The sequence below is a fragment of the Crocuta crocuta genome, unplaced genomic scaffold (genome assembly GCF_008692635.1).
Source record: "Crocuta crocuta isolate KB4526 unplaced genomic scaffold, BGI_CrCroc_1.0 scaffold67, whole genome shotgun sequence".
NCBI classification, from domain to species: domain Eukaryota; kingdom Metazoa; phylum Chordata; class Mammalia; order Carnivora; family Hyaenidae; genus Crocuta; species Crocuta crocuta.
Window position 1 is genome coordinate 1,130,556 of NW_027531896.1, and position 25,347 is coordinate 1,155,902.

General features: G+C 43.4%; 1 protein-coding gene across 1 annotated transcript in view; it reads right to left on the reverse strand.

Moving 5' to 3' along the window:
* The window catches only part of MERTK (MER proto-oncogene, tyrosine kinase), a 112,651-nt gene that overhangs the window by 10,870 nt on the left and 76,434 nt on the right, over positions 1 to 25,347 (reverse strand). The window contains exons 9-15 of the mRNA XM_077773492.1: positions 23,206 to 23,359; positions 20,560 to 20,713; positions 18,037 to 18,122; positions 15,702 to 15,797; positions 14,915 to 14,995; positions 10,238 to 10,330; positions 8,812 to 8,930 (exon numbers count right to left, since the gene is read on the reverse strand). Of these exons, the coding sequence (XP_077629618.1) occupies positions 8,812 to 8,930; positions 10,238 to 10,330; positions 14,915 to 14,995; positions 15,702 to 15,797; positions 18,037 to 18,122; positions 20,560 to 20,713; positions 23,206 to 23,359 (783 nt within the window). The remainder of the gene's footprint in view (positions 1 to 8,811; positions 8,931 to 10,237; positions 10,331 to 14,914; positions 14,996 to 15,701; positions 15,798 to 18,036; positions 18,123 to 20,559; positions 20,714 to 23,205; positions 23,360 to 25,347) is intronic.

The following is a 25,347-nucleotide window of genomic DNA, read 5'->3' on the forward strand; positions in this document are numbered from 1 at the left end:
CTGGGCCCTGAAGCAAGGAAAAACACCTTTAATTTCCATATCACTTTTTTTTTCACAAATAAGGTTTTAAGGGGCACCCGGGTGGCTCAGTCAGTTACGCGTCTGACTTTGGCTCAGGTCTGATCTCAAGGTTCATGAGTTTGAGCCCCTCATGGGGCTCTGTGCTGACAGCATGGCCTGCTCTGGTTTTGGATCCTCTGTCCCCCTCGCTCTGTGCCCCTCCCCAACTCACACAATCTCTCTCTCAAAAATAAACAAACATTAAAAAGATTTAAAAAAATAAGGTTTTAAAAAAGAATAACAATGACAACAAACTATAAAATTTCTTGGCAAATTTTGCAGTCTCCCTGTCTTTAAAAATACTGACAGTGAGAGGCACCTGGGTGGCTCCGTTGGTTAAGTGCCCGACTCTTGATTTTGGTCAGCTCAGGTTATAATCTCGTGGTTGTGGGATCAAGTCCCAAGTCCATGCTCTGCATGGAGCCTGATTGAGATTTTCTCTCTCTCTCTTCCTCTGCCCCTCTTCCCTGCTCATGCTCTCTCTCTATAAAATTAAATTAAATTAAATAAAAAATAAATAAAATACAAATATTGACAGTGAATAACATCTTTTTGCAAGTTATAAAATGGGACCCTTTGTGTCCCTTGGAATGGCAGTGGGCAGAGGACCTGTGCCAGGCAAAGAGGGGAGAAGAGGGGCGGTCTGCTTCCAGAGGGGGAGGGACTTTAAAAAGCCCATCTACCAGAAGCTGTATCCAATTACGCACACGTATGCTGTCATCTTACTTTGAGATGTCTGGAAAGATACTTTTCTTTCAGACAGAAATTAGGATAGTTTTTGCCTCTTATCATAGGACCAAAGGACCACAAGAAAGTATTTGGGGATTTTCCTTTTTGTTTCTCTAGAGCCCTGCTGTAAGTTTCTTTTTCTTCTCTTTTTAAAAAATTTTTAAAATGTTTTATTTATTGCTGAGAGAGAGAGAGAGACAGCGTGAGCAGGGGAGGGTCAGAGAGAGAGGGAGACACAGAATCTGAAGCAGGCTCCAGGCTCTGAGCTGGCTGTCAGCACAGAGCCCGACACGGGGCTCAAATGCATGAACCATGAGATCATGACCTGAACCAAAGTCGGACGCTTAACTGACTAAGCCACCCAGGTGCCCCCCCTGCTGTAAGTTTCAACAGTCTATCCTGTAAAAATCAGACCGGATGGCTGTTAGAAAACCTGCCGCGATGGAACTCGCGATTAGAGTGATGACCGATGAAGACCTCTATGCTGTAACTAACTGTAGTAGCACAGTCAGGGCCCTGAAGAAAGCCACAAGATCCTGGCAGTCATGAATGGGTCTGTCCATGACATAGTCTCTCCAGGGCATTGGATTTGTCATGGTTTTTTCTCGAACGTAAGTTTTCCAAAGTGGTATTCATGAAGACACTGAATTTTTAATGATTTTAATGATTTATATTTCCCAGCTAAGATCACATTCTGTATATATAATAAAATGCTTTAATTATCCTTTACCTTTACATATTGGAGTTGTTTAAAAAATGTAAACAAAAAAAGTGTAAACCAAGGGCACTTGGGTGGCTCAGTCGGTTAAGCGTCCGACTTTGGCTCAGGTCATGATCTCACTGTACATGAATTTGAGCCCCACACCAGGCTCTGTGCTGATAGCTCAGAGCTTGGAGCCTGCTTCAGATTCTGTGTCTCCCTCTCTCTGCCCTTCCCCTGCTCATACTCCGTCTCTCTCTCTCAAAAAAAAAAAAAAAAAAAGCATAAACAGATCAGGCAGGGAAAGTCTTATGTCTCTATTCTATACATTTGGGGGACCTGATTTTCTGGATGATAGCTTCCAGGAAAGGAACTGGGTGCTAAGGACATAAAATCCTGTTCACACTGTGAAGCTGTAATGAATATTAGGTACTGTTCACTTGTGTTATTTTTTCCTAGTACATTTATGTTAATCTTGTAGACTATGACCAAAAGTAATTTAAAAGATAACTATGTGGCAGAACTAAGAAATGAGTTTAACAAGGTCACAGGATACACAATTAAGATACAAACATTAATTGTATTTCTATAGACTAGCAATGGTCAATCCAAAAATAAAATAAGAAAACAATTTCATTGGGGTGCCTGGGTGGCTCAGTCGGTTAAGCGTCTGGCTCTTGATTTCGGCTCAGGTCATGATCTCACAGTTTGCGAGTTCAAGCCCTGCACTGTCAGTGTAGAGCCTACTTGGGATCCTCTCTCCCTTTCTCTGTGCCCCTTCTCTGCTCTCTCTCTCAAAATAGATAAATAAATATATATTTTTAAAAAGAGTAATTAGGGGTACCTGGGTGGCGCAGTTGGTTAAGCATCCTACTTTGGCTCACGTCTTGATCTCACAGTGTGTGGGTTCTACCCCCACATCAGGCTCTGTGCTGACAGCTCAGAGCCTGGAGCCTGCTTCAGATATGTTATCTCCCTTTCTCTATCCCTACCCTGCTCTATCTCTCTCTCTCTTTTAAAAATAAATAAACATTAAAAAAAGTAAAAAGAAAAGTAAAAAATGAGTAATAAAAAGAAAACAATTTCACCTAAGAAGACTTAAAAATAAAATACTTAGCAATAAATTTAACAGAGGAAGTGCAAAACTTATACTCTGACAATTACGAGATGTTGAAAGACATTAAAATAGATCTAAATAAATGGAAAGGTATCCTGTGTTCTTGGATCAGAAGACTTAATATTGTTATGATAGCAATACTCCCCAAATTGATCTGCAGAGTCAACATAAGCCCTACCAGAATCCCAGGTGGCTTCGTTGTAGAAATTGACAAGCTGATCCTAAAATTCATATGAAACTTCAGGAGCTCAGAATATCTAGAAGAAGCTTGCACAAAAAAACCAAAGTTGGAAGGCTCACATTTACTGATTTCAAAACTTACTATAAAGCAACTATAATCAAGATAATGTGATACTAGGGGCGCCTGGGTGGCTCAGTCAGCTAAGCATCAGCTCTGGTCATGATCTCACGGTTTGTGGGTTCGAGCCCCGTCTCAGGCTCTGTGCTGACATCCAGCTCAGAGCCTGGAGCCTGTTTCGGATTCTGTGTCTCCCTCTCTCTCTCTCTCAGAAATAAATAAAACATTAAAAAAATTTTTTAAAAAGATAATGTGATACTAGCATAAGGCTAGATATACAGAGCAATGAAACAGAATCAAGAGTCTAAAAATAAACATATGAACGTATGGACAAATGACTTTCAACAGAGTGCAGAGGTCATTCAGTGTGGGAAGGCGTGGTCTTTTCAACAAATGGTGCTGGGACCTAGTGTGTGGGATATGCAAGAGAGTGAAACCGGACCCCAACCTGAAATCGTATACAAAATGAACTCGAAATGGATCAATGACCTAAATGTAAGAGCTCAAGAATAAAATTCTTAGAATTATTCATGAAAGTCAAAAAGTGGAAACAACCCAAATGTCCATCAATAGATCAAGAGGTATACAAAACATAATACACCTGTAAGAAGGAGAATTATTTGGTCTTACAAAGTAATGAAGTACTGACACAGGCTACTGCGTGGATGAACATGGAAACATGAAGCTCAGTCAAAGAAAGTGGGTACAAAAGACCACAAGTTATGGTTCCATTGAAATGAAAATAGGTAACCTAGAGAGAGACAGAAAGCAGGTTGCCTAGAGCTGGGAACAAGGCAGGGAGGGGAGGTTGGGAAGTGATTGCTAAAGGATATGGGACTCGTCAGGTGATGACAATGCCCTGCAGTTTAAGGTGGTGATGGGTGCAAAACGCTGTGAATGTGCTGAACGCCATTGAGTTTTTTGCTTTAAATGGCTGAACTGTATGGTATTTGAATTATATCTCAGTGAAGTTGTTACAAAAAATTTTTACTGTTTCAGGGAAAGAAAGAGGGAAGAGGGAAGAGGAAAGAGAGAAGACAGACTTCTCTTTTTGTCTCCAGAGTCTGGTGGGTGAGGATGTCATGCCTGGAGAAATGCCACTGTCATAATACGTGGAGGGACAACTGTAGCTGAAGGAGCAGAAAGGTAGAACAACCCTGGACACTTGATGTTGTCCTTAAAGGTACAGCAGACCAACGCTGCAGCTGTCCTACCTCTGGGCTTCCTTCCTCAGCATTATGCCTTTAAGATCTATTTAGGTTGTTGCCCGTAACAACAGTTCACACCTTGTTTTATTATCGTGTATCTTCTATTGTATGGATGTAGCCAGGTTGTTTACACAGTCACCTGTTGAGGGACACATGGGTTGTTTCCAGTTTTGGGCAAGTATGAATGAAGTTGCTGTAAAATATCATGTGTAGGTTTTTGAGTGAATATAACTTCTTTTAAAAATTTTTTCTCTTTTAATCTTTATTTATTTTTGAGAGAGAGAGAGAGAGAGTGCAGGCACATGCACGCGCACACACACACACGCATAAGCAGGGTAGGGGCAGAGAGAGAGGGAGACAGAATCGGAAAGCAGGCTGCAGGCTCTGAGCTGTCAGCACAGAGCCTGATGTGGGGCTCAAACCCATGAACTGTAAGGTCACGACCTGAGCTGAAGTCGGTTGCGTAACTGACTGAGCTACCCAGGCGTCCCTGAGTGAACATAATTTCTTATTTCTCTAGGGTAAAAACCCAGAAGTGGATGCTAGGTCATACAGAGAGTATATGTTTAATTTTATAAGAAACTTCTAAACTCTTTTCCAGAGTGGCTGTATTATTTTACATTCCCGTCAGCAGTGTATGAGAGATTCAATTGTTCTGCAATCTTGTTAGCACTTGGTTATCAGTCGTTTTTTGGTTGGGTTTGATTTGGTTATAAGCTGCTCTGACAGGTGGGTAGTGATACCTCATCATGGCTTTTATTTACATTTCTCTAAATGATTAATGATGTTGAGCATCTTGTCTTGTGTTTATCTGTCATCTTTATATCCTCTTTGGTGAGTGTCAAAGTATTTTTTGTTTTAATTAATTAATTAATTTTTTAAAGTTTATTTTTGAGAGAGAGAGCAAGAGAGGAGAGCGAGAGAGAGAGGGCACACATGACTGGAGCTTGATCTCATGAATCCTGAGATCATCACCTGAGCCAAAATCAAGAGTCAGATGCTTAACTGACTGAGTCATGGAGGCAACCCTATTTTATCTTATTTGGTTTTTTTTTTAATTTAACATTTATTGATTTTTGAGAGACAGAGAGAGGCAGTATGACCAGGGAAAGGGCAAAGAGAGAGGCACAGAATCTGAAGCAGGCTCCAGGCTCTGAGCTGTCAGCACAGAGCCCAATGTGGGGCTTGAACACACGAACTGTGAGATCATGACCTGAGCCGAAGTCAGATGCTTAACTGCCTGAGCCACCCAGGTGCCCCTTATCTTATTTGTGAAATGTTTATTTATTTTGAGAGAAAGAGAGAGAGCATGTGAGTGAGCACGAATGGGGGAGGGACAGAGAGAGAGGGAGAATCCCAAGTAAGCTCCTTGCTGTCAGTGCAGAGCCCAACACAGGGCTTGATCTCGCTGTGAGATCATGATCTGAGCTGAAATCAAGAGTCATACTATCAACCGACTGAGCCACCCAGGTGTCCTTGTTCATTTTTTAATTGGGTTAGAAACTATATAATTCCATTCATAGAACATTTTCAAAAAGACAAAACTATAGTAATGGAGAACAGATCAGTGGTTACCAGGAATTAGCCATGGGGGAAAAGCATAAGGCGTAAGAGGAAGAGATATTTTTGGGTGATAAAGCTGTTCTGTATCCTGACTGTGAAGATGGAGCCATTTACATGTTAAAATTCATAGAACCATACAACAAAATGGAAAAAGAGTCAATAATATTGTATAGCAATTTAAAAAAATTTATAAAGATTATAAATGGTCTCTATCTGTTCTACAACAATTCAAGGGGAAAAAAATCCAGTAAGAGGCTACTATATTTGCAAAGGGACCCAAAAAGGGGAAGAGAGTTAAACTTCACAAGAAAGACAGATGACTGTTGGTCATCAAACCACCCAGTGTATTTTTACTTTTCTGGGGGGGACAGGGAGAGAAAGAGAACTTAGGTGTGTGAGAATGAGCAGTGGTGGGGTAGAGGGGAAAAGGAGAATCTTATTTTTAACTTTTCAATTTTATTTAAATCCAAGTTAGTTAACATACGGTGTAATAATGATTTCAGGAGTAGAGATTAGTGATTCTTCACTTACATATAACACCCAGTGCTCATCCCAACAAGTGCCATCCATAAGGCCCATCACCCATTTGGTCTTTCCCCCCACCCCCCACCCACCACACCTCTCCAGCAACCCTCAGTTTGTATTTAAGAGTCTCATGGTTTGCCTCTCTCTTTTGATCTTCTTTTTCCTTCCCTTCCCCTATGTTCATCTGTTTTGTTTCTTAAATTCCACATATGAATGAAATCATGATACTTATCTTTCTCTCTCTGCCTTATTTCACTTAGCATAAGACATTCTAGTTCTATCAATGTTGTTGCAAATGGCAAGATTTCATTTTTTCTGATTGTTGAGTAATATTTCATTATATATATAACATCTTCTTTATCCATTTATCAGTCAATGGGCATTTGAGCTCTTTCCATACTTTGGCTATTATTAGTACTGCTATAAACATTGGGGTACAAGTGCCCCTTCAAATCGGTATTTTTGTATCCTTTAGATAAATACCTAGTAGTGCAATTGCTGGGTCGTGGGGTAATTCTATTTTTAATTTTTTGAGGAACCTCCACACTGTGGGAGAGAGAGAATCTTAAGCAGGCTACATGCCTAAGTGCGGAGGCTGCTGTGGGGGCTTGGGCTTGATCTCATGACCCTGAGATCATTCCCTGAGCCGAAATCAAAATCAGATGCTCAACCCGCCCGTTTTTAAATTTTACTTTTTTAACTATAGAATTACTGTTATGCAACATGACATTCCCATCCCTCCTAAAATTATCAGAAAAATCATACCACATACCAGAAAATTAAGTATGAGTGAAATTGCCCATCAATGTGGGACAGAATCCATTCAAGAGGATGCTGTGCAGCCATTCATAGCCAACTGCCCTGCTGGGGGGGGTGGGGGGTACAGGAGAAGAGCTGAAGACAGGAGGTGTGCAGCCTAGGGGTCAGTCCAGCCTCCATCACTGTCTGACCTCAGTTTCCTCACCAGAGATTCCATTAGTAACTACTCCCTCTGGTTGTTATGCCATCAGTGCACTAATCTATGCAAAATATAGGCTGGCCTCTACTTAACTTGAGAAATGTTAGCACTGCTGATGGCCTGCGGGTAGGTGCACACATAGTGAGCACCAGCCTGTGAAACACGTAGGCACAGAATAAGCAGTTGTGATGGGAATGTCTGAAGATACCAACGATCGTGCTGAGATGCTGGGAATCGTAGGTATTTTTTTCCCCTTCTTTTCTAGGCTTCTTATAACATCATTGTCTTTCAGGTGGAAAAAGGAAGGAAAACACGCGGCCATGCCGAGTCCTCTATTTTGGGTTAGGCCCGTCACCTCTTTGGAGGAGCCTCAGTGATTTTATTATAATAGCTCTGAGATGTGGCTACAATTTCCTAACTCTGGTTAGTATCTGTGTGGGTGGACGACTTCAAAGAAGTCATGAGGAAGAGAACAAAAATCTGAGCATGAGACCAAGGGGAAGTGAAAAAAGAAAGGGCTCACTCTTCCTGCTTTGGCCACTTACATCTTCCTGGGAGGAACAAAACAAGCAAAAGAAAAGGAAAAGAAAAAATACCCTTCCATATCCGTAAGACATAGGGTCAGCAGGACATAGGAAAGAAGGTTCCAGAATATGTTTACCCTAAATTGGGTCTCAAGTTTTTGTTTTTCAAGCGCCTTGTCGAATTTAATAAATGCTTATTCCTGCATATTTGCTGGTCTTTTGGGATGAGGACTTTCCCCATTTAAAAATAAAATATTTATTTATTTGAGAGGGAGTGAGAGAAAGAGAGCAAGGGAGGGGCAGAGAGAGAAAGAGAGTGCAGTGCAGTGCAGTGCCTGATGCGGGGCTTGAACCCATGAATCAAGAGATCACGACCTGAGCCAAAGTCAAAAGTCAGATGCTTAACCGAATCACCCAGGTGCCCCCAGGTCTTGCCCCATTACGCCCCATAGTCACCATTCTTGTGGCCCGTGGTCGATCACCTGGGAAGGACCAGTGGCCCCATGCCGGGGGCATGGTACTTCCCTCTAAGCTCCTGTTTCTGGGTGGTTCCCTGCGTTGGGGGATTCAGGACAGGGTTTGTTTGCCCTGTGGGGTCACTGCCCTTCTTACAGCACTGTTGAAAGGAAGTATGTCCGCCCACCAATTCACAGCACGCTTTCCAAATCCTGAGGATGGAGGGGCCCTTGATAAAGGGAAAGGTGGACAGAGTACATTCATGCTCAGTGTCCAGAAAAACAGCTCAGTGCAGCTTCCCTCTGGTAATGAAACAGAGCCGGCCTCCAGTGATTTCCGAGCAAACAAGTTGGAAAGAGGAGACTTGAAAAGAAAGAGGCTACTCTGTCAGCATGTGGGACCCACTGGGCTCCATTGCAATGAGGCTTGGGCCACGAGACTATGTGCCCAGTCGGACTTCTTCCCCCCATAAAATGAGAATAAGAAGACTTCTGAACAGGCCTGCTGTGAGGACAGATTCCACACTTCAGCCCCCAGGGAGCACAGGGAGTGCTGAACAAAGGCCATGTCTTCCTCTCCCTCCTTTATTTTCAAGGTTAGATGCTGAGGTTCTCCAGGCCCCGTCACAGAAGCCTGGAGGACCGTTGAGAGGCAGTACGACTGGGTCAATTACCTTGGGTCTGTTCTCCAGTCGGGAATAGAGTAAATAGGTATGCAGATCCCCGTACTTCATGAAGGGTAAAATTACCATGGGCTTTGGGATGCCTTGAGAGCTCATTTCTATACATACACCTGAAATTAAAACCAGAGTAGGTTACAAAGAGTCTTTGTTACCAGTAATCAGAAAAGCACTTCAGGAGCACTGGCCAAATTGAAGCCATGTGTTCTCAAGGTAATGGTTAAAAAAAAAAAAATCAACCAGCCATAACTCACACACTCACTACAGAGTAGAATATGGAATACACCCCAGGTCCACTTCATGGTATTTTTTCCTTTCAGATTAGTGCCAATCTTTTTTTTTTTTTAACTTTTAAAAAATGTTTATTTATTTTTGAGAGAGAGAGACAGTGTGTGAGCTGGGGAAGGAGCAGAGAAAGAGGGAGACACAGAATCCAATGCAGGCTCCAGGCTGGGAGCTGTCAGCACAGAGCCTTGACTCAGGGCTTGAACTCAACAACCATGAGCTCATGCCCTGAGCCAAAGTCAGAAGTCAGATGCTCAATCAACTGAGCCATCTAGGTGTCCCAGATTCGTACTCTTTGCATGAGAGCTCTCAAAAATTAATCTGTAACAAGTCTAGCCATCTAGAAACCACTGAGTTTTTGTTATACTGAGCCTAACTGAGGGGCAGTAACTGCAGTAGAATTCAAGGGTACACTAGTTTCATGTGATAGTTAAAAACCTTATCGGGTGAAAAAGCCCAGTGCCATCAAATGGTTAAAATTTTTTAAAGAATTTTGAGGGGCACCTGGGTGGCTCGGTTGGTTAAGCGGCTGACTTAGGCTCAGGTCATGATTTCATGGTTCACGAGTTTAAGGCCCGCATTGGGCTCTGTGCTGACCGCTCAGAGCCTGGAGCCTACTTCAGATTCTGTGTTTCCATCTCTCTCTACCCCTCCCTTGCTCATGGACTGTCTCTCTCTCTCTCTTTCAAAACTAAATTTAAAAAATTTAGAAAAGTTAAAAGAATTTTGAGGGCCAATCATGTCTCTAAATTTTCATAGTTAACGCAGGAAACACCATTTATCGTGGGCCCATCACCTGAGGTCGGGCTTGCAAAGCTCCTGTACATCACAGCCCACCTGTAAAGTGGTGACTGTTCTCAGAGTCTGTGAAAATCACTAGCTGCAAAGGAGTAACAGTAGTTTTTCAAAAGGATGTTGTATCCAAGCATTATTCTTCACATCTCTCTGCAGCTTTGGTCATAATAAAACTTTGAAAGTTACCCAAACTACTGAGCACTTATCAAGTCACAGGACAGAAAGAAAAGTCAGCAGAATACACAATATAAATTTATCTGCCCGAGAGATTTTTTCCTGTGGTGTGGAGGGGATTAGCCAAGCCCCGCTGGCATCCCAATCCCGCATTTCTCTGAGGTACCTAGGAGTCGGATGACATTTGGGTGGTTGAAGTCCTTCATGCACGCCGCCTCACTGAGAAACTCCTCAATCTCTCGCTGAGAAAAGTTGTCCACTAAAAGAGAAGATAGAAAACGTGAGGCACCGATGATTTACTCAGTGAAGGGGAAGGAGGTGATAGCTATTTTGATCTCTAAAAGTAAAACTAGGAAAAGGCAAAACTATAGCAGCCGGAAACAGATGAGCGGTTATCAGGGACGTGTGGGCAGGGAGGGATGGAGGGGTGACACACGGGAGATTTTAGGGCCAGAGGACTTCTATATGATACTGTGATGGTGCACATGTGACACTGTATTTGTTGGAACCCATGGAATGTTCAACACAGGGGGAATGCTAATGTAACCTCTGGACTTCAGGTAATAAAGTCTCATGTGGATACATCAGTTGTAAAAAATGCACCGTTGCAAGATGTAATGGATAGGGAAGACTGGAGAGGGAGAGGGGGTCACATGGGAATTCGCTGCATTTTCTGCCCAATTTTTATAAACCTACAACTGGTCTAAAAAATCAAAGTATACTAGTTTAGAAAATGAAAGTCGAATGCATCATCTGTTTCAATGATTTTTAACTTTTAAAAAAGAAAGAATTCACGCCTCTCTCTCTCTCTCGCAATTCTGGTTGCTCAATCACGCTTTATGAACTGGATATACTTCCCAAACTTTCACATGGCACCGTTCTTGGATTAAACCAACTTGTGAGAGACATCTAGAATTCCATATTATGCTAAGTGACACAAGCCAATCACAGGAGGATAAGGTCTGTATGATTCCACTTTCATGAGGTACTCAGAGTAGTCAAATTTAGAGACAGAAAGGATGGTGGTGGTAGCCAGGGGCCAGGAGGGGCAGGGGAGATGGGAAGTTGTTTAATATGTATGCAGTTTCGTTTTGCAAGGTGAAAAAAGTTCTGGAGATGGATGGTGGGGAGGGTTGCACAACAATGTGAATGTGCTTAATTCCACTGAGCTGTACTCTTAAACGTGGTCAGGATGGGGAGTGCCTTGCGTGGCTCAGCCGGTTCAGCGTCCAACTTCAGCTCAGGTCATGATCTCGAGCTTCATGAGTTGAGCCCCGCATTGGGCTCTGTGCTATCAGCACGGAGCCTGCTTCGGATCCTCTGTCTCCCTCTCTCTCTCTGCCCCTCCACCACTCATTCACTCGAGCACTCTCTCTCGCTCTCAAAAATAAATAAACATTTTTAAAAAATGGTTAGGATGGTACATTTTATGTTGTGCATATTCTGCCACAATTAAAATCAAAGCCAGGCATGCCTTAGGGAATTTGCTTTAATAGGGTATAAGTTTTTTTACTTTTTATTGTTTTAATATAGTTTATTGTCTAGTTGGTTTCCATATAACACCCAGTGCTCATCTCAACAAGTGCCTCCTCAATGCCCATCACCCATTTTCTCCTCTTCCCCACCCTCCTCAACCCTCAGTTTGCTCTCAGTATTTAAGAGTCTCTTATGCTTTAGCTCCCTCTCTCTCCCCAACTATTTTTTCCCCTTCCCCTCCCTCATGGTCTTCTGTTAAGTTTCTCCTGAACCACCTATGAGTGAAAACATATGGTCTCTGTTCTTCTCTGTCTGACTTATTTCACTCAGCATAACGCCCTCAAGTTCTATCCGTGTTGCTACACATGGCCAGATTTCATTCTTTCTCATTGCCATGTAGTATTCCATGGTATAGATAAACCACATCTTCTTGATCCATTCGTCAGCTGATGGACACTTAGGCTCTTTCCATGATTTGGCTACTGTTGAGAGTGCTGCTCTGAACATTGGGGTACATGTGCCCTTATGCATCACCACTCCTGTAACTAACAGGGTGTAAGTTTTGACTGAAATCCCAGACGAAAGCATCTAGCATAGTGTCTGTACATTCTCTGGGCTTTGTATACATTAATCTTCTTATTAAAGCAAATTTAAGAAAACTGAAAAAATATATAGATCTGCAAAATGTTGCCATCTTTGGTCTCAGTTAATACCTTTCCTCAGACAGTTAGGTGGGTGGAACAGGAAGGCAGAGTCGGCCTGCAAATTCCTCCCCTGAGGGGAGTCTGGGATGCAGAGGCCAGAGACTAGCCTTTCAATTTCTAAAAATTAGTACAAAGGCAATTCATATGCAAGTTATTATTATTTTTTTATTTTTTAAATGTTTGTTTATTTTTGAGAGAGAGAGAGAGAGAGAGAGAGAGGCAGTGCAAGCAGGGGAGGGGCAGAGAGAGAGGGAGACATAGAATCAAAACAGGCTCCAGGCTCTGAGCTGTCAGCACACAGCCCAACGTGGGGCTTGAACTCACAAACCGAGAGATCATGACCTGGTCTGAAGTCAGACGCTTAACTGACTGAGCCACCCAGGTGCCCCACAAGTTATTCTAATTAAGTCAAAGAAGAGCACAGCCAAGGCCAGAGAGAAAAGAAAGTCCAGGCCCAGCTCCTTTTACAAGGTCCCCTAAGCCTTCCACGTAGTAAATGTGGACAATAGAAGGAGACTTCACAGGGACCATTGTGAGGTTCAAATAAAATAATGCAAGGGACAGGAATGGTGCTGAATGTGGCTGAGCACCCAGACTTGCCCCTGTACTGAGTTCAACTCCACTGAGTACTCTAACTTCAGGGTGTCTTGGTTTCCAAGGGATAATACCTGTTTTTTAAAATGTTTATTTATTTATGTTGAGAGAGAGAAAGAGAGAGAGAGAGAGAGAGAGAGAGAGAGAGAATCCCAAGCAGGCTTCGTGCTGTCAGCACTAAGCCCAACACAGGGCTCGAACCCATGAACCATGAGATCATGACCTGAGCTCAAACCAAGAGTTGGATGCCACTGAGTCCTGCAGGCACCCTCCAGGGGATAATACTTGAACCTACTTCTGAGTTGCACTGATCTCCTCTTGCTATTTTCCTTATGCAATTCAAGAATAACTGCAATGTCCTCTGGCATACAGTATTACTTAACTATTGGTCATTATTATAGACATAAAAAGCTTCAGAAAGCAGAAAATAACAGCTCATGTGACTTAGAGGTTATTAGGGTTCCTTTTCATTGTGGACTTAGCACTTCCGTCTCCAGTTCTGGTTAAAAAGTCTCAATACACGCTTATAATCTAACTTAGGTTTTAATGCCCAGTAAACAGTGAATTTAAATTTTAGGAAGAAACTGGTTTTACTTCTTGATCAAAAACAATATTGAATATATACAAGGGGTAAATGAGGAAGCAATGGTGAAAAAATTAACAAACCAAGCAACAAATAATCTCTCTCCATAGGAATCATGAAAACAACTGTAGATAAAATGCCAGAGCATCATGGTCTATCTTATGGGGGCCCAGCTGACAGCTGAAGGACAAAACTTAAATAATCCCGTGTCCTGGGCCCAGGCCCTGGAAATGCACTTCCTGGAGAAGGGCAGGAGGATACATACCATCATGACCACTGCAGCCTGGTCAATGCTTGCTGATAAAAATGATCCAGCACAGTCTTCCCCCTTTTAAGCTCTTTGACTTAGACAGGTCACCATGTCCCTGAGCCCGGCTTCCTTTTCTAGATAGTCATCTGCACAGATTCCAGAATGCCCTAAGCAGCACCTGCCTTTACTTTTCTCAGCGTTGTAATTCATTCTCCTCCGCACTGCCACCAAAGTGAACTTTCTAGAATGAAATCTGCTTTTGTTCCTCATTTACTGAAGACTCTTCCTAGTGGCTCTGCAATGTGTGGGATACAAGCAGGCTCCTTGTGGTGACTTGTAAGGCCCTTTCTTTTTAAAAACATTTTTAAAAATGTTTTTTATTTATTTCTGAGAGAGAGAGAGAGAGACAGCGTGAGCAGGGGAGGGTCAGAGAGAGAGGGAGACACAGAATCTGAAGCAGGCTCCAGGCCCTGAGCTAGATGTCAGCACAGAGCCCGACACGGGGCTCGAACCCATGAACTGTGAGATCATGACCTGAGCCAAAGCCGGACACTTAACCGGCTGAGCCACCCAGACACCCCTGTAAGGCTCTTTCTGACCCAGCTGGCTTGGAGGCCCCAGCCTGTGATCACGGCTCACTGCTCTTCATACACCCTTGATCAATGAATAGGTCTCCTCTCTCTGGGAAATATACCTCCCAGGCAGCCCACAACTTCCCAAGGAATATGCAAGCATCCTCAAGTGAGGAAGTGACCCCACTAAGCTAGCTAGATCAGCTAGACCAACCCCTGGGGTCAGAGGCTGCCCCAGGTCAGCCCTGTCTCGGGAATTCATACTTTACTTTGGAGTCATTCGCTCTACTAGATGAGAGAGAGGGGAGAGGGAAAGGGCGAGGGGAGTGGGAAAGGGAGAGAGAGAGAGGGTAAAAGGAGAGGGAGAGGGACGGGGGAGAGGGAGAGACAGTTTGAGAAGGACAGAAAGAGACAGAGAGGAAGGTGTGGTGAAAATTACAAATGTAACTACCTCAAGGGTAAAGAATGTATAATGTACATATGAGAACCTCATTACATTCACTTTCTGTCTGTAACCACACACACAGTGTGCCAGATGGCCTTCTGACCCATCAGTGATGGAGATCACGACACACGAACCCCATCACTGGCCTTACAGAGGCCTTCAGATCACTGAAGCAACTGCCCAGCCCCAAGGGGATGGGTTTAATCCGTGGTAACTCACACTTCATGGTCTTCACTGCCACTTTCTGGGAGGTCCCATCTTGCTGCTTAAGATTTCCTTCCATCACAGACCCAAACTCTCCTGTGAAGTAGAACAACATCTCCATAGAGTTTGCAAAATCTCCCCTGACCATAAAAACACTACAGTTCCCGGGCTGCTGTTTTTAGGTGGCCTGAGAGTGACCCCCACGTGGCAGCCGGGCAGAGCCTGCCGGGGCCACCCACGCTTGCGACCCAGGGACGCAGGCCATGCCCTGGTCTCCTGCTTGTCACAAGCTTGGCTCAGGCTCAGCTCAGCTCATCATTTTATTAAGCATTATAACTGATCCAAGAAACTTACAGAACAACAAGCAAAACGTTACTGAAATTTATAAAGTAGAAATTCTTCATACCAATATCATTCATCCTAACATTAATTTGACAAAATCTATATGCATTTTCATGTTTGTTCCTATGGAACTAATTAGGAAGGTGCCCCAAACAGTAAACTTAAGACTAGAGGTATTTAAAGCATAATGGAAACCAACCAATGGATTAAGGGAAGGGAATTAATATTTTCCAAGGGCCTACAGCACATGTGAGGCACTGTAGAGGCCCTTTCCATATGCGAAATCTGAGTTTCAAAAACCACCATTTGCTTTTTCATTGTAATAAATTATAAAATAGAACTACTTACGCTGTAACTTAAAGTCACAAAATGGTATTTCACATAATAAATACACATTTCAGACATTACTGTAAACTGCTTCCCTTCTAACCACACATTTTAAAAGAAATGAACTGCTTACCTTCACCCAGGATTTTTCCAAGAATTAGTAGATTCCTGTCGATCACAACATCTTCTAGTTTATTTTGCAGTTCCTCACTGACTCCCAAGCTGCTCACTGTAAAGGAGTCACAAAGTATGGGTAAGTGTGGTCAGTTTGTTTCCTTTCGTTTAAACACAATTGAAATGAGGGGCACCTGGGTGGCTCAGTAGATTAAGCATCCGACTTCCACTCAGGTCATGATCTCACTGTTCATGGGTTCGAGCCCTGCATCGGGCTATGTGCTGACAGCCAGCTCAGAGCCTGGAGCCTGTTTCTGATTCTGTGTCTCCCTTTCTCTCTGACCCTCCCCTGCTCATGCTGTCTCTCTCTCTCTCAGAGATAAGTAAAAAACATTAAAAAAATTTTTTTAAAATAAACACAATTGAAATGATACATATGGTCCTATCAAAGAGTTAAACATTTTCTTCCTTTTGTACCCATGGCCCTTCCCACACAATGTCTGTAAATAAAGCATCACACAATGATTCTACTATGATTAATGTTGAGTAAAATGAATCCTTCAGGGCAAGATTAATTCTGAAGGCTTATAAAAATCAGAACCATATTTCTCTTCCCGTGGTGGAGTGGCAGCAGCCAGTAATCAGATTCATGTGGCGGGCGGGGGTCGCCCTTGATTTAAAGGGGTAAGGAAGAGAGTCAGCAGGTACTTTTTTTACTTTCTTAGCGGAGTATTTGCTATTTGATCCCTAACTATAGGATACAAAACAGCCATCCAGTTCCCTCCTGGTCCTATGCCAGGGAAGGAGGCACAGAAACCACAGGAAACATTGAGAACAGACTCCTTCCCATTCTACCTATGGCATCTGAAACCTCATTATAATGACACAAAATGTGCTAAATTGAGTATTTGGGGGGAATTGGAGAAGATGATCTTCTATAACAAGGTGTCAACATGCTGAATTTATAAGCGTTATCAATAAGAGGAATTAACTGGGGCGCCTGGGTGGGTCGGTTGGTTAAGTATACGACTTTAGCCCAAATCATGATCTCGCGGTTTGTGGGTTCAAGCCCTGCGTCAGGCTCTGTGCTGACAGCTAGCTCAGAGCCTGGAGCCCGTCTTCAGATTCTGTCTTCCTCTCTCTCTGACCCTCCCCTGCTCACGCTGTCTCTCTCTCTCTCTCTCTCTCTCTCAAAAAATAAAAAATAAAACCGTAAAAAATTATTTAAAAAAAATAAGAGGAATTAACTAATTCAATAACATTTTGGCAAATGATGCAGTTTGTGTCCTAGTTAAGGGATGAGCAAGCCTTTGAAAGAAAAAAAATGTGGGTAATTAGAAAAGATACATCAGGTCTTAGAGAAAAAATAAATTACCCAAATAGTCCTCTAATAAAGGAAAGAAACTGGTCTAGATGGAGAATTTTTTAAAATGCAAGAACAGATCTCTGAAAGCCAAAACTTGTCTATTAGAAACGTAAAGAAATCAATAGCATTCTACCCTGAGTGAGGTTTTGTTTCTTGGCACCCTGGGCTCTATTATTCTTATATCTGTTTTGGTGGTGGTGTTTTGGCAAACATCCTGAAGCTCAAATTTGATATTTGCACATACTTTTTACACGGTTTCTGAATTATTCAAGAACGCAGCTGTCTGCGTATCCTCACTCTTCAAACCAGAAGGCTCCACTCCGATTCAGCAGAACTCAAACCATAATTATTATAAAGTATGTTGGCAAACTGTTCTCTGAGTCTGTTGCCACAAAAAAGCAGGAAATAAACTCAGAGGTTATGTCAATTGCTTTGCTATTTTCTTTAAATCCCTGCCCTCTAACCACACCTTCTGCTATCACTGTGGTGAGTTCCTTTTTCCCTCTGCATTTCTTGGTGTTAGGAGTCTTTGACCCTGGCCGCTTTACCTCAGGTCCACCTCCAGATTTCCAGTAAACAAGCCAGCAAGGGAAGCACTTGGCAATGTCTGACCATCTATCTGCTTCTGAAGACATTTTGCATGTTAAAAATATCCATTCTTTGGGGCGCCTGGATGGCTCCGTCGGTTAAGCATCTGACTTTGGCTCAGGTCAGGATCTCACGGTTCATGGGTTCAAGCCCTGCGTCGGGTTCTGTGCTGACAGCTAGCTCAGAGCCTGGAGCCTGCTTCAGATTCTGTGTCTCCCTCTCTCTCTGACCCTCCCCTGCTCAAGCTGTGTCTCTCTCTCTCAGAAATAAATAACACATTAAAAAACCTTTTTTTTTAAATCCATTCTTTGACTCTTTTGCCTTTTGTTAGAAATCTATCAGTTAATTTGTTGTTCTTTCTTTGGTCTAACTACTTTGGGGGAAATAAAAATTAGCTTACAGGTGAGTTCAATGGCTCGCCGACAGAAGGACTTCTTTGCTATATAATTGACGACTAATTCCGAATCCTCCTCTGTGAAGGCGCTCCTGGGTGAATAAAAATAAAGACATCTCACGATTCGGAAAGGTGCTGATTCCACAAGGATGTAACCAAGGTGCCGCTTGTTAAAAGGCCTCCTTTACGACAAAGAAATTTCCCACTGGGAGAAATGTACTTCTTAGCTCTGTTTCAGACTTACTTGGCATTATCAAAACAACTCTGTCCAAGTGCCGTTGAGAACAGAACACATGGGGGCACCCGGTGGCTCAGTTGGTTGAGCGTCCGACTCTTGCTTTTGGCTCAGGTCATGATCTCATGGTTCGTGAGTGTTCGAGCCCCACACGGAGCCTGCTTGGGATTCTCTCCCCCCACCCCCACCTCTGCCCTTCCCTCTCAAAAATAAATAAACATTTACAAAAGCAAAGAGAGAGAGAACACAAAACAACTGAGAAGCTCCCACAGATGTCCCAAAGCTGTGACAATCTGAACAAGAAAATAAAGTAGTTAGTACTGGATTCTAATCCAAAGTATAAAGTGAATATCCATAAGTCCATGCTGATATGTATGACTGAATAATTACATGAGGTGAAGAGATAAATCTGTGCAGAATTCCAGATATTTTATGTGGATATTCTGCCCTGAAGGGTGTAGGAAGCGTAACTCCCCACCCTGTAAATCTGGGCTGTGTATGTTGACTTGCTTCCAAAGAGTATAGTAAGGAAGGGGAGAAAGATAACTGCATCACATCCAAGTGACAGAATTAATGCTACAACCCAGATGTCAGATCTTCTAGTCCAGTGCCTTCCCTTCTGTATGCCAGGCTCCCTTCCACCACAGGGCCTTTGCATGCACTGCTCCTTCTGGCTGTAATGTTCTTCCTTTTGTCTTTCACCTAATTCATACCTGCTCTTTCTTCAGATTTTAGCTCAGGTATCACCTCTGCAGGGAGACCTTTACTGACTTTCTTAATGCAGTCAAATTCTCCTGTTATACACTCTCACATGTCCCTTTATATAGGATTTACACAGTCACCACTTTATACTTGTTTGATTCTTCATGAACTGTGAGGAGCCCTGCTTTTGTTCACCACTGTACCTCAGGTTATCATCTAGAAGGCTCTGAATACGTATTCCTGTGTGACTCTTACAACTTCTGCAGAGCCTGCAAACCACATCTAGACTCTGGGACACATTTCAGTCAACTACATGTCCAGGATTTGGGTCACATTTTGTCATTTCTTCAAAACAGTCATTCTCAGGGTGCCTGGATGGCTCAGTCGGTTAAACGTCTAGCTTCAGCTCAGGTCATGATCTCACGGCTCATGGGTTCGAGCCCCACATCGGGCTCTGTGCTGACAGCTTCGGATTCTGTGTCTCCCTCTCTCTCTGACCCTCCCCTGCTCACGCTGTCTCTTTCTCTCTCTCTCTCAGAAATAAATAAAAAACATTAAAAAAGTCATTCTCAGAATTTACATACTGAGATATAATAATTTTAAGGATAGAGTTAGTAGGTACTGTAGGTGCCCGACCCTTAGGACTGGGATGGACACAAATAAAGGGGAGGGTAGCCTCTACTCTCAAACTTCCTCTCCATGCCAGTGGAAAGTTTTGGAGCGAGTGGAATGTTCTAGGAACATTCCTAAGATGCGGCAATGAATAAAGGTTGCTCAGCTCCCGCCAAAAAGAAGTCACCCACCTTCCGTCACTCTGGCTGTCAACAAACTGCCTCTTACAAAATACTTCCTCCACCCCCTGAGTGACAGCCTGGATGTCACAGGAATCCAAACTCACTGCAGAGGCAGTGGAGTAGAAAACGGAGTTCCAGAAACAAATTTACACACACAGCCTTCTCATCATAGGTTGCCTTAACACGTCTTCCCATTTTTGTTGGTATTTAACTACTGTTTGGTTATAAAAGTCAGATGTATAGAAAATCAGAACAAGAGCTTCTTTTACATTTGAAAGTGAAAATATAAAGCTTTTCTCTTTTAGAAAAAATGTATAAAATACAGCAAAAAAAAAAAAAAGGAAAAAATTCAAAACACAGAGTCATNCTCCACGCTGTCAGCCCAGAGCCCAGTGCAGGGTTCAAACTCAGGAACCAGGAGATCATGACCTGGGCTGAAATCAAAAGTCAGTCACTCAACTGACTGAGGTACCCCTTATTTATTTATTTATTTATTTATTTATTTATTTATTTATTTAACAATTAGGCTTATTTTTAAGAGTTCAACAAAATCCTCATTTTACAGCCACCAAGTTTGAGTACTAAAGGCCTATTGATGCTCTTCTCCGTGAATGAGCCCTTTCAAGGCTGAAGTTCATTGCTGGCTGCCTCTGTAGCACTGGCCTAAGTAAGGAAGCTACTTGTACCCAGGATGTACAGAGGGCACCCAGCTGGGTACAACATGAGGAGATGGGTCAGTACAAAAGGCATCATTTCTCGGGTACCACGGGGTAGAATGTTTTAAACTTGGAAACTTACCCAAACTTCGTCTCCTGGACTCTTTTTCTGATGACCAGAGAAATATACAAAACCGACCCCATCAAAACGAATCCGCAAAAGCAACCAAGGATGATGAGCACAGGATCTGTGTTGCCAGGTGCTGGGGTGGATGAGGGAGCAAAATCTATCCCACCTAGTAAAATACCAACACAATCATTGAAAATATCTCTTTGGGATCTGAAATCGGTAAGATATACTGGCCTGTAGTAGGGAAGAAGATAGTCAAAAGCTCTAGAAAGAACTCAGTCCTTTTCTATTCCGTGATCCCCACATGCAGGCAGTCCTCACTCTGATGGTGCAAGCCGAGACCACGCAAAGTGATCTTATAATCCATGGGTGACGCTTTTCATGTCAGTTATGAATATATCAGGAAAGTTTTAAAAAGGTAAAACTAGTATTTATCTGGTACTCTGTAATTCAAAAATTGAGAAATACTGAAAACTAAAATATCAAGAAGATTGTCTCTCTTTGTAAAAAAGTTGTCAAGAGGAGTCTGAATAGTACTGTCTTCTTCTGGTCACATAACTTACGACATGGAGAGAATATATTTTCTATGCCCAGGAGAATTTTCCTTCTCTTTCTGGGTCTGGATTTGTCCCCAACATTTTAGCACATGTAGTGAGCTATCTCTGAGAGTTCCTCTATGTGAAGCTGCTGGCGTAACTTCCTCTGGGCCACCTTCACCTTGTGGGCACGGCCAGCTTCATTCGTGTGGGAAGTTGACCTTCACCGCATTCCCCAGCTGCATAGAGGGTCTATCAAATGGCGGCAAAATCTGCCTTCCAAAATTAGCTGTTTCTTCCATAACTCCACATTCAATTCAAATTTCTCTTCCAATACCATGGCTCTTCCTTTCTTTTCTGCACTTCGTCTTTGTTCACCAACTCCCTCTTTCAATTACTTACTTTTATCTATTGATTTATTCTTTAAGGCTTCACGGTCAGCGTGGAGCCCAACACAGGGCTTGAACTCACCACCCTGAGATCACGGGCTGAGCTGAGATCAAGAGGTAGACACTGAACTGACTGAGCCACCCAGACGCCCCTCAATTACTTTAGAAAGTGTCACGTAGGTGTGTCCCTGGGAGATAAGGAGGCAGAGCAGCTATGGGTCTTACTAGGTGCATGTGATCCGAAAAATGGAAGTGCAGTGTCCAACCACCCAGAGACTTTGAAGCAAGCGACAAGACTCGTCATGGGTATGATGAGCATCTGTTATTTACGAAGTTGTTCGTGGACTGGGCCACTGGCAGTGAAGTTTACACTTCATGCAATTACTCACAGTTAATACATGATGGTAACTCAAATCTGGACTGTGCCATTGGGTAATTGGTGTTACTTAATGGAACTGCGGTAGCTGAAAAGTATGCATGCTGGGATCGTGCAAAAAGCAAGGACTGTCAGTATAGCACAGCTTTTTAAAATGGTAGAGGGTTTGGCACGCCTGGATGGCTCAGTCGGTTGGGCATCTGGCTTCGGCTCAGGCCATGATCTCACTGTTTGTGGGTTCGGGCCTCACATTGGGCTCTGTGCTGATGGCTCAGAGCCTGGAGCCTGCTTCAGATTCTGTGTCTCCCTCTCTTTCTGCTCCTCCCTCACCCACATAACATGAACAGTACCCATTATACAGACCTGTCTCTGTCTTTCAAAAATAAACATTAAAACAATTTTTTTAAAATAATAAAATGGTAGAGGGTTTATTATGTATGAGGATGAAAGCTCTGTCTTCCTAAACTCTGATGTTTCAACCTGTGCCCTTAGCATCAGAATCTCATGGTCTCTGAATTTCTACCAGGTAGACACACCTTGCTTGCCATCACTGGTTACTAATGTTCCCAGACACAGAGCCAAGGGCCCCAGGAACTGTAATATGACTCCAGTTCAGCATGTTTGAGGGTCACTGGAACTCGATGGTCCACTCACAAATCCCGTCTGCTACGGACACAAAGACCACATTTGGCAAGAACTTGTAGATGCAAAGATCACACAGATAAAGGTGGCTTCGCTGGTCTATGGAAATGTGTACAGCATTTGGGGCCACACGGGGCACCCCGGTGGCACCTTGCCAAAGGATGCTCTGACAACATGCCGAAGACAGCATGCGGGGCTGAGCGTTTAACTCAGTGAGCCCAACGCTGTGTAAGGACGGCTTCTATAGGAAACACTTCACGTTCTGTACCGATCAATCACGAAGCATGTCACCCAGGCGTGAGTGAGTAATAACACGGTAAGCTGTACTGCTTAAAACACAGAGAACAAACACTAGCACATAAACGAACAGTGCTCATTACACAGACCTAAAGATTAGCCATACTACCGCTCTCAACATTTAGTCACGTATACATCATCTAAACTAAATTCAAAAAGTCAAGTCAAATTTGGTATTCTGAAAGAACTGATCTTTCTCGTAACTCAGTACCATCCACAGTAATGGTAGTGGGAGGACTCAGGCATCAGTGCTCTGTGAAGTGTGTCATCATAACAACTATCTTTGTCATTGCAAAAATTCCTTCTGGGCTTTGTTTTTCATTCTTAAACCAGATACCCATCCCACAGGTAACTCTCTAGCTCTCTGCATTGCCCGGACTGACACATTCTATCAGCCGATAAGGAAGCTGGCTCTCACCGTGTGCAGGGATGGATATTTTCACTGGGTCGCTGAACGGCCCGACTCCCCCTTTTGTGACGGCGGCGATCCTCACCGTACATGTGGCGTTGTGAACTTGAACAGGAATCTGAGCACGGCTGCCGTTCTGGCCAACATCTTCAGACATCTCTTTCTGGGGGCAGAGAAGGAATGGAAGGGGATGAAATACTGAGCCACAGGGGCACGTAACCGGCTCGCCCACAATTCCTTCTGAGGGAAGTCATCCCGCCCACATCCCAGGGGGACACAGGCTATGTTTCCACCGCATCCCTTCCTTACTCAGGCCACAGCTAACAGAACCCAAAGGTGGGCAGGGACACTGAATGGGCCAGCTGCAACCTCAGGCCTTTGGGGCCTTGCCCAACTGAGGCTGTGAGGGCATGGCATTCAGAATGGTCAACCAAGAAGTGTCTGGAAGAGAGGGAACATGTAGCAGAGGCAGTCAGATGACAAAAGCAAGCCTGGCTCGGTGAGACCCCTGTCCTCAGAACCCCCCAGTACAATGTCCAGGAGCCACACTGTACCTTGACATTGACCACCTGCCAACTTCCCTTGAACCAGCATGCATGAGCTCTTGTTCCTTACAATTGTAAGAGTTTTGACTAAAACCCACCTTGAGGAAGTCCCTGACACTGTTTTATTTTCCTCTAGTGTGACTCATGCACAGTTTTCTCAATTTTCAAAAATCTGGTTTCACTTTTACTTATTTTGTTTTCTTAACCACCGCCATGCAACACATGCCATTAAAACATAGGAGAAAGTCATTAAAAATTTTTTTTAATGTTTATTCATTTTTGAGAGACACAGAGAGACAGAGAGTGCGTGGGGGAGGGGCAGAGAGAGAGGGAGACACAGAATCCGAAGCAGGCTCCAGGCTCTGAGCTGTCAGCACAGAGCCCGATGTGGAGCTTGAACTCATGGACCTCAAGATCATGACCTGCGTTGAAGTCGGCCAGCTAACCGACTGAGCCACCCAGGCACCCCAAGAGTAAGTGATTTTTGAAAAACAAAACAAAATAAAAAAAACAGAACTCAGTGTTTATATTACACTTTCCCCTTTGTTTCCAAACCTCGACTATGATGTCCTCTGACATAAGAAACTAATTCTACACTGGGGGCTGGTTTTTCAAATGGGAACTGGAGGGCTTCCAAAAGCTGAAATGAGGCCCTAGGAACAGTCTTTTTAGAGGGGCGCCTGGGTGGCTCAGGTTAAGCATCTGACTTCGGCTCAGGTCATGATCTCACGGTTTGTGGGTTCGAGCCCCGCATTCAGGTTCTGTGCTGACAGCTAGCTAGCTCAGAGCCTGGAGCCTGCTTCAGATTCTGTGTCTCCCTCTCTCTCTGACTTTCCCCTGCTCATGCTGTCTTTCTCTCTCTCTCAGAAATAAATAAGAAACATTAAAAAAATTTTTTTAAAATATTTATGTATTTATTTTGAGAGGGAGGGAAGGGGAGGAGCAGAGAGAGAGAGGGAGAGAAAGAATCCTAAGCAGGCTCTGCACTGTCAGTGCAGAGCCCAACACAGGGCTCAGCCCAACCATGAGATCATGACCTGGGCCAAAATCAAGAGTCAGAAGCTTAACTGACTGAACTTCCCAGGTGCCCCAGGAACATGTCTTTAATCCCTGCAGTTGGAGATCTGATTTCACAGCCAGAAAGAGAGAAATGTCACACCATGCAGGTGGAACACAGATCACTGTGCACACCATGCAGGAGCCTGGTTTGGGTTGGTAACTTTATTCCTGGTCACTTGGTATCACACTAACTTGGATCACTTCTAACAGTGGGGCAGGGTGGGGTCACCTCAGCCCTTACAGAGAGGGCAGTCCTGTCATTGGTGACTGAGGGGATACTTGGGTCCGCCACCCACAGACTTCCTAAATCTAAACAAGCAGTGACCATCAGGACTCAGAAATAACCTCAGACAAGGGCTAAAAGGGGGGAAAATATGGCTTTAAAATGTTTTTGTTTTTCTACCCCACTGGACTATGTGCTAAGGAGATTTGTCATAGATTTTTTTAATTAATTAATTAAAAAATAATAATTAACAACTTTGGGGATATTCAGGCACTATCTTTTTTAGAAATAGAAATATGGCAAACCCAGTTTTGATTAGGGGTT